General features: G+C 55.1%; 1 protein-coding gene across 1 annotated transcript in view; it reads left to right on the top strand.

The window, feature by feature from the left end:
* Positions 1-14,206, top strand: part of VWF (von Willebrand factor) — a 121,714-nt gene that overhangs the window by 68,579 nt on the left and 38,929 nt on the right. The window contains exons 22-33 of the mRNA XM_045826343.1: positions 518-664; positions 1,809-1,949; positions 2,094-2,207; positions 3,292-3,448; positions 4,084-4,242; positions 4,929-5,064; positions 7,354-8,735; positions 10,151-10,267; positions 10,362-10,502; positions 10,788-10,931; positions 12,961-13,125; positions 14,048-14,091. Of these exons, the coding sequence (XP_045682299.1) occupies positions 518-664; positions 1,809-1,949; positions 2,094-2,207; positions 3,292-3,448; positions 4,084-4,242; positions 4,929-5,064; positions 7,354-8,735; positions 10,151-10,267; positions 10,362-10,502; positions 10,788-10,931; positions 12,961-13,125; positions 14,048-14,091 (2,847 nt within the window). The remainder of the gene's footprint in view (positions 1-517; positions 665-1,808; positions 1,950-2,093; positions 2,208-3,291; positions 3,449-4,083; positions 4,243-4,928; positions 5,065-7,353; positions 8,736-10,150; positions 10,268-10,361; positions 10,503-10,787; positions 10,932-12,960; positions 13,126-14,047; positions 14,092-14,206) is intronic.

Raw genomic sequence — 14,206 nt, 5'->3', positions numbered from 1 at the left:
GTGTGGTTGCCTCTCACACGCCCCCTACTGGGTGCTGGCCTGCAACCCAGGCATGTCCCTTGATTGGGAATTGAACCAGCGACCCTTGGTTCACAGGCCAGCACTCAGTCCACTGAGCCACACCAGCCAGGGTGAGGGGTACATTTTTAACTCAATAGCTTGGAGATGCTTAAAACCATTGCCACGTTAAAAAACTTATTTAAGGGACCATATGTATTTAATGATCAAGTGTCAAAAAATTCTTTCTGTGAAGTGGTGGATAGTCTTCTGCTAGTTGGTTTCGTTGTATTTTTAATCTCATCATTACACTTTTGCTGCCACCTCTATGGCTGTCCCTGAGTCATAGGATTCTTGGAGAGTGGCAGGCGAGACGGACACATGAACGTCCAGGCAGGTGCTCTTACTGCATGGAGCAAAAGGCTCCTGGTTCTGGAGAGCCATGGAGGCAGGCGTGGGTGTGGGGCAGGTGGGGAGCTGCACACTCCCTCTCCCTGTCTCACAAGGTGTCCTTCTTCAGGTGAACGTGAAGAGGCCCATGGAGGACGAAACTAACTTCGAGGTGGTGGAGTCCGGCCGCTACGTCATCCTGCTGCTGGGCAAGGCACTCTCTGTGGTCTGGGACCACCACCTGGGCCTCTCCGTGGTGCTGAAGCAGACATACCAGGTCAGTGGCCCTCTTCCTCATCTCGTGTGTGACCCGGCGTTGCGACCTTCTGCAGCTTCCTCAGTAGCAGGAGGTAGACACTGCTCCCCCTGATGTCTCGGGGAAGGTGGGTAGTGTGAAAAGGGGGTGCAGGAGCAGAATCTTCAGAGCAGGGAGGGAGGGAGCCACACGAGTATCTGGACGAGAGAATTTAGGCCCGTGTGAAGGCCACGGGGTGGACGATGTTTGCAATGTCTGAGCAAGGGTGTCTGCGGCTGGAGCGGAGGCGCTTGGGGAGAATGGGCGTGAACAAGGGTTGGGAGGAGGCAGGGGCCGCGCTGGGGGGCTGTTAGGCCTTTTGTCCAACGGTGGGCACATTCCTACATGTTTCCCAGTAACTTGTACCCATTGTACCAAACCAAATTCTCCATACTGAAGCGAAACAGAGCAAGCCACATCTCTGTGTTCCAAGCCAGAGCTCCACCTGTGTTGGAAGAGCATAGCACCCCTTCTGTCCCAGGCCGGATGTTCCCAGTTCCTCCTGTAGTTCTCGTGTCAGGGTTCCCATCCACTCAGTAAATGTTTAGGACTCGTATACCGACACCGTGATAGGTGAACACAAAGACGAATAAGGTATCAGGTCGGCCCTGGTGGTGTTTGGTATACACAGGATCCTGGCCAGCCTGCTCTGGACGGCTGTGGTGCTCCAGGTGAGGGCCTCAACCTCCCAGGGCCTCACCCACAGGAAAGTAGGATTAGAGCGTTCTTCCCTCCTCCACTTTCATTGATGTAACAATGAACCAGCTCCTCTCTCTGCTCAGGCCTTCCTGGGGGGATGATGGCTCACCCTGGAGATACCAGGGCCAAGGTGCCCACTGCCCACTTCCACCCTGGGCCAACTGTGGGACATGGGCAGGCTGCCTGCCTTTGGGAACGATCTTTTTAAACTGTAACATTAGGTCAGTGCGGAAGGCCGGGAAAGGCCTTGCAAGGGCAAGGCTTTGCTGATCGCCCCGGTCTCCTTGTGGGTCTGCCTCCCTGCCCCCTGCACACCCTCCTCTTCCTCAGATGAGCCTGGCTCCTTTGCTGTCTGGAGTCCCCTGGCCCCGAGTCAGCATCTGCCCCGAGGTTCGCGGCACTCATGCTCTCACCCCGTGTCCCTCAGGAGCAGGTGTGCGGCCTCTGCGGGAACTTCGACGGCATCCAGAACAACGACTTCACCGGCAGCAACCTCCAAGTGGAGGAAGACCCCGTGGACTTCGGGAACTCCTGGAAAGTGAGCCCACAGTGTGCTGACACCAGGAAGGTGCGCCCGGGGCTCTGCGTGGGCCGTGGGTGGTGGGTGGAGGGTGGTGTGCACCGCAGTGGTGGCGGGGACCTGGAGAGGGGCCCCTGGGTCCTTCTGGGTTGACTGTTTGGGGCTATTTGTGTCCCGTTGCCCTGTCCCCAGGTGCCGCTGGACTCGTCCCCCGCCAGCTGCCACAACAACATCATGAAGCAGGGCATGGTGGACTCCTCCTGCAGGATCCTCACCAGCGGCATCTTCCAGGAGTGCAACAAGCTGGTGAGCGCTGCGGGGGTCACCAGAGGCGCTGAGGGCTGACCAGCAGCTCGGGCACTGAGCCTCTCATTGTGGACGCTGCCTGGGAGCCTTTGAAGTGATGCGTCCAGTCACCTCTCCCCTCCCTTTCTTGTCTTCGGGCTGGGAAACAGCAAGGGTAACGACAGCTTGTGAGGACAGCCATGCCTGCGAGTCATTCTTCTCTGCAAGGCAGCGCTCTTCCAGCGTCTGCTTCTCCTCTGGCCTCAGTCTTAGGGCTTCTTCCCCCACGTATAATCTTGTCTCCAACACGAGAGCCAGGAATTTCATTTTCCTGTTACCTCACGATGTCTTCAGACCTGAGTACTCTCTCCTCTGCCTCCACAAACCCCTGTAGCTCCTAGGTCTTGTCTCAAAATCCGCTTGTTAACTCCAGGGTTCTGAGCCCTCATTCTATGGCTGGTTTCTGTGTCTTCACCTCCAGTGGCGGGAAGGACGTCCCCAATCACGTGCACCCTTCGGTGCAGCAGCACCAGCGTGGGCGTGACTGGCCCTGCATCTCAGTTCCCTCCTGTCCACCCAGTGGGTTTCAGTCCCCGAGGTCTCCAAAGTGTGCTCGGGGGCTGAACATGGTGGAGAAATTGGGAGCGTGAGGACAGCGAGAGGAGTGGGGGGACTTAGGATTGTTGGAAGGTCTTGGAAAGAACAACCACGCAGCGTCTGCATCCATTCTTCTCACAGCTTCTCTGAAAAGGGCCACGTGTGTGTGTGGTGGCATGTTTGCGGGGAGGGTGGGGCGGTTCCCGTGAGTGCACATGGGCAGTGGGCAGGCGACCTCTTCATGTAGACTTGGGGTTGGAATCCAGGAGTACTTATGTGCAGGCTGGTCCTACCGACCAGCACACTGGCCCCACAGTCCCTCAGGGAGGCAGCTTCGGTGTCCTGATGTGTTCCCTCTTCCTCCTTGCTGGACGGAGGCAAGGAAAGAGAGTGACCGGTGTGTGTCTCTGGAGCCCCCTTTTCCTACTGTGAACGCTCCCACCCAGACCGACAGCCGGAGGGCCTAGGTCTGGTCCCCGGCCCAGGCTACCCTGAGGCTCCCTTGCAGGTGGACCCCGAGCCCTTCCTGGATGTGTGCATCTACGACACCTGCTCCTGCGAGTCTGTCGGGGACTGCGCCTGCTTCTGCGACACCATCGCCGCCTACGCTCACCTGTGCGCCCAGCATGGCAAGGTGGTGACCTGGAGGACAGCCACACTGTGCCGTGAGTCTCGATGTCCCTCAGGATCTCCCCTCCACCTCGTGTCTGTAGACTTGAGGCCTTACAGTGGGGTGCAGGGGGGCACCTTCACGGGAGGGAAGGCAGCGCTCCGGTATGGGGACGGATGGCAGAGGCAGAAGGGGGGAGACACTGATGTGAGTGAGGAGGGACAGGGGACAGGCACTATTAGGTAGAGACCCTTCTTGAGGAGTTCCGCAGGAGGGAGGGGAGGGAGCAGCGATGCAGAGGAGAGGACAGTGAATGCATTATCTGTAATCAGACACTACTGGGGTTTGCCTGAACGGCACGAGGGTCCGACTCCTCCTTTTCTGTGGGGCTTCCCTCCTCCTGTATGAGCATCTGGTTCTTTTTACCTGGAATGCTGACTCAGAACCAGTAGGTTCTCGGGCTAGGTGCTTTATGAGTCCAGAAGTCTCTACCGCTGGGGGCTCCCGCAGTTCCTCAGTTCCCCAGTCTGCTCGTTGTCCCCCCCCCCCCCCCGCCCCCAACTCTGCCCAGTGCCCTCACCGTAGCTGTCCCGCTGCCCTCTGTGCGGGGGGCCTTGCTCAGTCCCCGCTCCTCAGGTTGCCCAGGACGGCCTGTGCTCTGAGTCACGCTCGTGTCTTCCGCCCGCACAGCCCAGAGCTGCGAGGAGCGGAACCTGCGGGAGAACGGGTACGAGTGCGAGTGGCGCTACAACAGCTGCGCGCCGGCCTGCCCCACCACGTGCCAGCACCCGGAGCCTCTGGCCTGCCCGGTGCGGTGTGTGGAGGGCTGCCACGCCCACTGCCCTCCAGGTCAGCCCCCATCCCCCGCCCTGGGTCGGGGTGGGCTGCAGGGATGGGGCGGGTTGCCGGGAAAGGCAGTTCCTTGTCCTACGTCATCTCAGCCTGGCCCAGCGGTGCCCCGCCCCTGACCCTGTGACCCTGGGTTCTGTTTCCCTGTGTCGTTTCGTCAAAGCCTGGCCAGCTGTGACTTTTGTCAGGTTGAGCTCATGGACGATGCTTCTGGTGCTTGTTCACAGGCTCATCACCTACAGCAGCAGGTCTGGCCAAACTTGCCGCAACAGTGGGGGAGTTCTATTGACATGTGGCTGTGTGTCTGCGGAACTTAACTTTCAACTTCATTTAGTATTGATTCAAGTTTAAATCTAACCATGTATGGTTACTGGCTGCTGTAGTGGGGGGCGCAGACTATAGACTTACCAAATCAGTCTTTGGTGGAACAAAAAAGGCCCTCAAAAGAGACAAGATTTCATTTGAGCTGAGGCTTGGGGGCAGCCAAGAAGGGTGAGGTCCCCCTTTCCTATTCTGCAAGGGGGGAGTCAGGTCTCACAGAGAACGGAGGTTGTTCCCCCGAAGGGGGGTGACTCTTGGGGGAGGCCAGCAGAGCTGGCTTCTGGGACAGGTCCCTTTTGTTGAAAGTCAGACTTCCTTGTGGAAAAGGAGAGGGTGTGGCTCCTAACCAGAGGTCTGTCGCGCAGGAAAAGTCCTGGATGAGCTTCTGCAGACCTGCGTCGACGTGGAGGACTGTCCCGTGTGTGAGGTGTCCGGCCGGCGCTTAGCCTCCGGGAAGAAAATCACCTTGAACCCCAGTGACCCGAAGCACTGCCAGATTTGGTAAAACCTGGTGGTTTGAAGTATGAGTTTTACTGTCTTCTCTGGCGGCCTGCTCCGAGGGGCGGGTTTGGGGAAAACTTCCTCACTATGTGAGTTGAGAGTCAGTTTTTGTTTAGTTTGTTTCCCCCTCTTTAAGAACAGACTAGGTTGTTTCTCCAGAAAACATCTCCTTTTTTTTTAAAAAAAAAAGATTTTATTTATTTATTTTTAGAAAGGGGAAGGGAGGGATAAAGAGAGAGGGAAACATCAATGTGTGGTTGACTCTCACATGCCCTCTACTGGGGACCTGGCTGCAACCCAGGCATGCACCCTGACTGGGAATCGAACCGGTGACTCTTTGGTTCACAGGCCTGCGCTCAATGAGCTGAGCCACCCCAGCCAGAGCCAGGAAATATCTAAGAGAACAGTTAGGCATCTTAACCTCTTCTTGCTGAAGGATGAGTGAAGTTTCTTATTGCTACTGGAGGTCATATCTAGTCTGGGACTCATTGGTGAAAGCCGGATTTCTGTTTTCTACTGGAGGTGGGGATGCGGGAGAGCAGAGTGAGACACAGCCCTGAGCCCTCAGTGTATCTTTGGGTCACAGTCAAAGTCCCAGGACGGGGCTGTGTGGAGGGGAGGGAAGACACTCAGCGCCGCTCCCTGCGTTCTCTCACCTGATCGCCTGATCGCCCCTGGGAACAGGGCAGTTTGGGGAGGGGGGACGAGTCCCCAGCGTGAGCCCTGAGCTTTCTGAAGTCCTGCTCCCAAGCAAGGAACGTGTATTTGGATGTCGATATATTCAATACCCCTTCTTATGTGAACTTAAAACTTGAGAACTTAAATTCACCGGGGAAGGGGCTGCGGCCACAGCTGCCAGAGTCAGATCCCGCCGCAGCCATCTGTACAAACACGAGTAAGCACTGCCCGGGGTGAGTTTGCTAGCAAACACAGGAAACGAGAAAGTATGTCACTCACGCACGGTTAGCAAAGATTGAAGCAATAAATTGTGTGGACCGTGAGGAAGCAGGAATTAGCTTCGCAGTAAGACCCTGCCTGTCCACCCTCCCTGTGCTGCGGTGGGGACTGTAGAGAGCAAAGAGCAAGTCCCAGGTGGGCACGGGTCCCTGAGCCACCGGAGATCGTAGAGCCGCCACCCCACCTCCCCATGCTGGCACCCAGGGAACGTATTGCAGAGGCAGACAGGTGTAGGCAGGAGTTGCAAAGCAGCCTTGAACATCGCCTGGGAAGCGAGCCACAGGGCACGCTTCCTGGGGCTCAGGACAATGCTGCCTTCTTGGCCTTCCTGGGGGAGCGGAAGGCAAGTTGCCTCAAAGGCCAAGAGTTCGTGTACGAGAAGGTCCTGGCCTGGATTTCCCCTGGGCTCTGGCGTAGCCTGACACTTTCCGGCACCCTGGGAAAAGGAGGAGTGAGCTGAAGGGACTAGAAATTCAGGCTGGTGTGTGGGGATTTGTGTCAGGGGCAGCTGCTCTGCTAAAGACTCGTGGTGGGGGCTGGGGGCTGGGGGCTGGGGGCAGGGGGCAGGGCCTGGCCGGGTCCTGGCACTTGATCGGTGGCCCCCCCCGCCACACACACACACATGTCCCCTGGGGGAACGAGTGAACGAGCTGCCTGCGTGCCCCATCTGACATCTTGGAGACCCCCGCATACTACTCCCCAGTGCTTTGCTCTGCTGGCTAAAGCTGGGGTTCTGCATCTTTATTCATCTTTCCAAAAATGTTTTCAGTCCAGTTTTTCCTCTCTTCCTGAAGGCCCAATGTATTAAGCGCAGTACAAAATTCATACATTTTATGTTCAGTTATAATAAATACCGTGCAGCATTTATCTTCAGTAGAACATTTACAAGTCCTGGTCAGCATCAACCTGTTAGAGCAGAATTTGTCTTTGGAGTTACTTGGCAGAAGGTTTGGATTGTAATTAAATATTTATATTGCTAGAGATGTAGGCTGAAAAATAAAGTCAACATTCGATGGTTGTGTGGATGGCCTGGAAGCAGGAAAGATTCTTTTTCAGGGTCTAGTACAGGTTAAAGCTTTGGCTTGTAGAGTGAAGGGAAGCCTTTGGGGTGTGTGTGTGTGTGTGTGTGTGTGTGTGTAGGTGGGGGGAACGCCATTTGGGGACACATGCTAAGAAATGATGTCTCACGTGAGTGCAGAGCTACCCGTGGGAGCGCTACATTTCAGGTGGGCCGGGGCTGCAGGTGTATGGGAATACGGGCTGTGGTTCTGAGCAGGGCTGAGAGCGCTCGGCGCTTCTTCCAGAACCCTCTCTGTTTCTGTTCCTCCACAGTCACTGTGATGGCGTCAACCTCACCTGTGAGGCCTGCAGGGAACCCGGAGGCCTAGAGGTGCCCCGCACCGAGGTCCCGGTCAGCCCCACCACCCCAGAGGACGTGGAGGACACCCCGGAGCCGCCACTGCACGACTTCTACTGCAGCAAGCTGCTGGACCTGGTCTTCCTGCTGGACGGCTCCTCCAAGCTGTCCGAGGCCGAGTTTGAGGTGCTGAAGGTCTTCGTGGTGGGCATGATGGAGCGCCTGCACATCTCCCAGAAGCGGATCCGCGTGGCCCTGGTGGAGTACCACGAGGGCTCCCACGCCTACCTCCAGCTCCGGGACCGGAAGCGGCCCTCCGAGCTGCGGCGCATCGCCAGCCAGGTGAAGTACGCGGGCAGCGCGGTGGCCTCCACCACGGAGGTCCTCAAGTACACGCTCTTCCAAATCTTCAGCAAGATCGACCGCCCCGAGGCCTCCCGCGTTGCCCTGCTGCTGATGGCCAGCCAGGAGCCCCCGAAGTTGGCCCGGAACTTGGCCCGTTACGTCCAGGGCCTGAAGAAGAAGAAGGTCATCGTGGTCCCGGTGGGCATTGGGCCGCACGTGAACCTCAAGCAGATCCGCCTCATCGAGAAGCAGGCCCCCGAGAACAAGGCCTTTGTGCTCAGCAGTGTGGACGAGCTGGAGCAGCGGAGGGACGAGATTATCAGCTACCTCTGCGACCTTGCTCCCGAAGTGCGGGCACCCACGCAGCCCCCGTCTGCGGCGCAAGTCACCGTGGGCCCGGAGCACCTGGGGGCTTCGACCCTGGGGCCCAAGAGGAACTCCATGGTTCTGGATGTGGTGTTTGTTCTGGAAGGGTCGGACCAAATCGGCGAGGCCAACTTCAACCGGAGCAGGGAGTTCGTGGAGGAGGTGATCCAGCGGATGGACGTGGGCCAGGACGCCATCCACATCACGGTGCTGCAGTACTCGTACACGGTGACCGTGGAGGCCACCTTCCGCGAGACCCAGTCCAAGGGGGACGTCCTGCGGCGGGTGCGCGAGATCCGCTACCAGGGCGGCAACAGCACCAACACGGGGCTGGCCCTGCAGTACGTGTCCGAGCACAGCTTCTCGGCCGGCCAGGGGGACCGGGAGCAGGCGCCTAACCTGGTCTACATGGTCACGGGGAACCCCGCCTCTGATGTGATCAGGCGCATGCCCGGAGACATCCAGGTGGTGCCCATCGGGGTGGGCCCTCATGCCAGCGTGCAGGAGCTGGAGAGGGTCGGCTGGCCCAACGCCCCCATCCTCATCCAGGACTTCGAGACGCTCCCCAGGGAGGCCCCCGACCTGGTGCTGCAGACGTGCTGCTCTGGAGAGGGGCTGCAGATCCCCACCCTCGCCCCTGTCCCAGGTATGCGGGCACCTGGTGCCACAGGTGCCGGGCTGGGGGTGGCCTTGGCAGAGACATGGCTCCTGGGTTGTAACCCTGGCTCCCCCGCCCTGTGCCTTCGGTCACATCCTGCTTCGGCCCCACACTGCTCAGAGTGCCTGTGTCCCAGCCTCCCAGGCAGGGAGGAGGTGCATCTCTTATCCTTCCTTGGGGAGGATCTTTTCTTGTAAACTCAAAGGTAGTGCAAGTCTACTATTAAAATTTAAATAGTACCAAAGATATGGAGTAGAGAATATGTGTTTATCACACAGTCTCCTTCCATCCGATCCCAGTCCCTGCCCTGGAGGTAACCTGCTGAATTCGGTGACCATCAGCTGAATGACCACACTGGATGGATACAGTTATTCTAAGTAGCTGACATTCCTGGGGCCAAGGCTGGGAAACTAGGTGACAAGTAACAGGTTAAGTCATCAGAGTCTGTACCCAGGCTGCCTCGGTTCGAATCTCACCTCTGCCACTTACTTGCTGGGTAGTTTTGGGCAATTTTTTTTGTTGTTGTTAATAATTTTGGGTAAGTCCATCTGTAAAATGGGGATAATAATAAGACTTATTTGAAAAATGTTTGGAATAATTGCCAGCACATAGCAAGTGCTCAAAAAATGGTACTTCTGCTATGATTATTGCTTTCTTAATTTCTTAATGGATAATGCTGTCTAGTCAATTCCTCATTGTTGAGCCTCCTTAGCTGGTGTGTTTGGGAGCGTCCCAGAGTGACTGGCCTCCTTTCAATGTCTCCTCATTCTCACACTTGGTATCAGTGCCTTTGCATCATTGTTCTTGTTTTAATCAGAGCCACAGGCTTGTTTAAAATCTTGTGACATTTCTGCAGAGGGGAACAGCAATAGCATCATCCTATCAGTCTCAGAATGGTGTTTAGGCCACAGTTGTTCCCTCCCTGATATGATCACGGCTGTGTTCAAACTGTGTTAACCTGAGCTCTAGGCATTTGTAACAGGATGCTTTATAGCACTTACCTGCGCATAAGACCTAAGGACACACCAGCTCATTTTTCCAGGGATTTGCTGCTGCTCCGGTTCCCTTTGCCGTCTCCCTGTCTGGCTGCTGCAGTATCTCTCTCAATTCTAGAAGAATTGCCGCCTCCTCTTACTGAGGGAGCAGATGCCTCTTGCTTTCGTCAGGAGGCATTTAGGTTGCCTTTGCGTGGCACTGGAGTCTTCCCTATGCCTCCAGTCCTGGGCCCCTCCACGCTCTGTGGCCCGTCTTGCCACCCTGCAGGCCCAGCGGTGACACCTGCCCTGGACGGTGCCTCACGGTTGGGGGGGCACGCTGCGCACCTGCCCGTTGACTGTGGCTGTCCGCTGCGGTGGCCAGTGCCCTGCTGGCGCTGTGTGCTCACCTCCCTGCTCTCGTTGCAGACTGCAACCAGCCCCTGGATGTGATCCTCCTCCTGGACGGCTCCTCCGGCTCTCCGGTTTCTCACTTTGACGAAATGAAGAGTTTCGCCAAGACTTTCATTTCAAAAGCCAACATCGGTGAGCGGTGCACCCGAAGGAGCAGGTTGGACAGGCGCTCTTTCTGGGGCCCCGCCCGCTCCGAAGCACTCTGCTGTGTTCTCTTTCCCCTCAGGGCCTCGGCTCACGCAGGTGTCGGTGCTGCAGTATGGGAGCATCGTCACCGTCGACGTGCCGTGGCAGGTGGCCCAGGAGAAGTCCATCCTGATGGGCCTCGTGGACCACATACAGCAGGAGAGAGGACCCAGCAGAATTGGTAACGTGGGGCTGTGGGCTGGGATACAGGGGCTGTGTCTGGTCCTCGCTCTCGGCATAAGTGACGACTGACCTTGGCCTTAGTTGTCTTCCCTGCACAGTGAGGGCCTAGATGCTCTTTCAGGTCTCATCCAGACCTCACCTGTGTGTGAAACTTTCCGAGACTCTGAATCATCCCGTTTTGGTGGCCCACGGATCTGCCCAGAGACAGGATGCCCAGCTGGCTTCAGAAGCCCCATTTCCCGCGGTCAGGACTGACTTGGTGTGGTCTGTTCTCTGCTCTCAGGGCAAGCTTTGGGCTTTGCCGTGCAATATGTCACTTCGGAAATCCACAGTGCCAGGCCTGGGGCCTCTAAGGCAGTGGTCATCCTGGTCACAGACGTTTCCACGGATTCGGTGGCTGAGGCAGCCGATGCTGCCAGATCCAACCGTAAGTATTCAGCAGACGGTCCTGAGACTGTGCGAAACTGTTAGAGGACTTAGCGTGGGAAGGGGTTACTTGTGGGAGTCCTGGCTGATTTAAATGCTCAGCGCCCACATGTGGCAATGGTTTCCCACAAGAGCAGGAAATTGTCCTATCCCTATGTTGTTTGGAAACCAAGTAGTAATAATTGTATGTTTACCAAATGACATACTCTTATATGTCATTTGTCTGCATTCTTTAGATTTTAACCTTTAATCAATTGCTGCATATTTTTCCTTCGTGTCCAAAGGTGGGTCAGACCTCACACTTTTCCTTTCTAAAGTGGTGTCTTGGTCTCTCACATGTCTGAGGCCAGGGGGATTCATTACAGGGCCTTGAGAACCACCAGGGACCTTCAGCCATTCAGGGCCCTTTTCCAGGACCAGCCCGATGGGTTTGGGGGTGCAGGATGGACAAGAGACAAAGGCTGCTGCTTTAGGAAGGGGATGATGTGGGCGTGACCCAGCCTTGGTGTCCTGTGAGAATTTGTGTACGAATGTCAACAGAATGTGAGCCCAGACAGGTGGTGTGGTGCTGGTGGGGCGCCAGGTGAGGGGACGGTGTCGAGTCTTCTCATGGCCACCTGGAGAACCGTTCATCTTTTAGACCTTGTTCCGGAGTTGTCTTTTCTCTGGTGTCTTCCTGTGAGTTGGCCACTCCGTTTTCTGTACCGCATCTGAACTGCTCAAAATGTGCAAACCACGTTGTGTTTTTTGTTGTTGCATATTTGCTTCCTGCATAAACTGGTGGTTCTTTGAAGGCAAGGGCAAAATCTTGCTTGTTTCTGTGTCATCTGTGCATGCGCATACTCATTGCTCAGCCCTGTGACATTTTCCCTTCTCTTCTTACACTCATGCCCTGGGTGGTCTCATTCAGGGTCATTTATATGCCACTGACTTGGAAATTCCCACCTCTAGCCTGGATCTCTCGTGTCAACTCCACCTTGATGCTCCAGCACACAAGTCAGTATAGATTGAATTCCTGACCTTGTCACCCAGACCTCCTCCTCCTGCAGTCTTTTCCATCTTTTATAAAAAACGGCAATTCCGTTCTTGTTGTTGCTCAGATCCCATACCTCAGCGTCCGTGATTCCTCGTTTTCTCTCATGCCTCCATTCAATCCATCGGCAAACCACAGCTCCATCTTCAAAATATATTCAGGACCCCGCCACGCCATGCCACCTCCACCATGCCGCCCGATCCAAGCCCCCGTCCTCTCTCACCGGATTAGTGTAATGTCCGTCTAGCTGGAGCCCAGCTTCCACCCTCGTCCCCTGTGGTCCATAATCAGCCCAGCAGCTGTAGTGGCCCTGCAGCTCATGTCACTCCTTTGCTCCAAAGTCCTGGCTGGCTCCCCGTTTCACTCAGAGAACACATCCTTACTGTGGCCCGTGCAGCTCTGCATGACCTGTGCCCACCTCCCTCTCCCGTTTGCTTTGCTCCCACCACCCTGGGGTGTGCGTCACACTTCTGCTCTGGGGACTTTGCACTCCATGTTCTGTCTGCTTGGGATATCCTCTTGGCTCCTTCCATCCTGACTTCAGGTCTTCACTCAAATGCCCTCTTTTCACTGAACACAAGGAGAACCACCTCGTGTGAAGCAGTAACTCCCGCTTCTGCCCGTGAGCGCTCCCATACCCCATTTTGGTTTTTTCCTAAGCACTATCCACATCTGAAATGTCAGTACGAGGTGTTTGCTTCTTTGCATGTGTGTTGTCTGTCTGTCTCCAGTGTAAGCCCCATGAGGACAGGGACTTCGTCTGCTTGGTTCGCTGCATCCCCATTGCTTAGAATAGTGCCTGACACCGAGTACCAGCTCATTATTAACATTTGGGGACTGACTGAATATCCTCCTCACAGGGTATGTGTACACGACCAGTTTGGAAAGCATGAGGCTCTAGACAGATTCAGGGTGTAGCTGCAGGCGAGTCCATTCCGCGCCCACCCGGCCAAAGCTGGTTGCCAGAGACCCTTTCTTGTTCCTCTGCTCACTCTAGGAGTGGCAGTGTTCCCCATTGGAATTGGGGATCGGTATGACGCAGCCCAGCTGAGAATCTTAGCCGGCCCAGGCGCCCCCTCCAACGTGGTGAAGCTCCAGCGAATTGAAGACCTCCCCACCTTGGTCACCCTGGACAACTCCTTCCTCCACAAGCTGTGCTCTGGTGAGTCTTGTAATATTTTCTTCCCTCCTCAAAAAACAAAAACAAAGACAACAAAACCTATTTCAGAGACCTGGGGGTGTCCATGCACAAGATTTGCCCTTGAATGAAGATTGTTATGTAGACCAGGACCTTTACATTTCTGTGCATGGAAAGTTTGTGGTGCTAACTCCAAGCGGCTATAAGAAAGCTGTGTGAATAGCCCTCTTCCCATTCTAAGTGCCCATCCACACTTTAGCAGAAAAGGCCCATGCTTAATTGTGCACCGAGATATTGGATAAAGAAGTGGAAGAGAGGACAGGGAACTTCAACATCCTGCAGATGATGGTCTTCTACCCCATGCCCTGTACTTCTTCTCAGCAAGAACATACAGGGCTTTGGAAATGCAATAGCATAGAGTAGAAGATCAAAGCACCATAGTTTAAGTGGGCTTAAGGTTAGAAGCCTTCCTTTAACCACATATGATTTCTTTTACCTGGTTTGATATGTTTTCCTAATGTAATTAGTGATGAGTCAAAACCTACCACAGAGTCATTGCCTTTCCTTCCCGGTAGGAATTTTCCAGATCTCTTTGAAGTTTTCAGGATCTGGCCTCACTTCCTCCCTACTCCCCCCCATAGGCACTGAACTACCAAAGAGGAAAAGGAGATACTGACTGTGAAAAAGCTTTGTGAACCATAGTTAGTGCCCTGTTATCACTGCTGCTAGCAATACAATGATAAATAACCACAAAGCTAGCCTGAAGAATCATGGGATCCTGGCTCTTATCTGGTATACCCACACCCTCAGTGTCACACTCACTCAGATTCTTTTCAGTGTTAAGTTGATCTCAAGAACTAGCCCGGAGGCCCAAGCATGCATCGTGAATGGCTGAGAATTCCTGGGTGATAGGCGGGAACTCAGATCTCGTTTGTATCTGTTTCAGGGTTCGTTAGAGTTTGCATGGATGAGGATGGGAATGAGAGGAGGGTAAGTTCCTTTCTGTTGACTTTCTAAGAAAAATCAGAAGTGTATATTTTGAGCCCTTGTTCCTCCTCGTTAACTTCTCTTTCCTTCTTATGGTCTTGGCCCAATTCTACTTTTT

The sequence above is a fragment of the Phyllostomus hastatus genome, unplaced genomic scaffold (assembly GCF_019186645.2).
Source record: "Phyllostomus hastatus isolate PE091 unplaced genomic scaffold, TTU_PhHast_1.1 phas_scaffold_755, whole genome shotgun sequence".
Lineage (NCBI taxonomy): Eukaryota > Metazoa > Chordata > Mammalia > Chiroptera > Phyllostomidae > Phyllostomus > Phyllostomus hastatus.
This window is presented reverse-complemented; position numbering and strand designations above follow the sequence as displayed.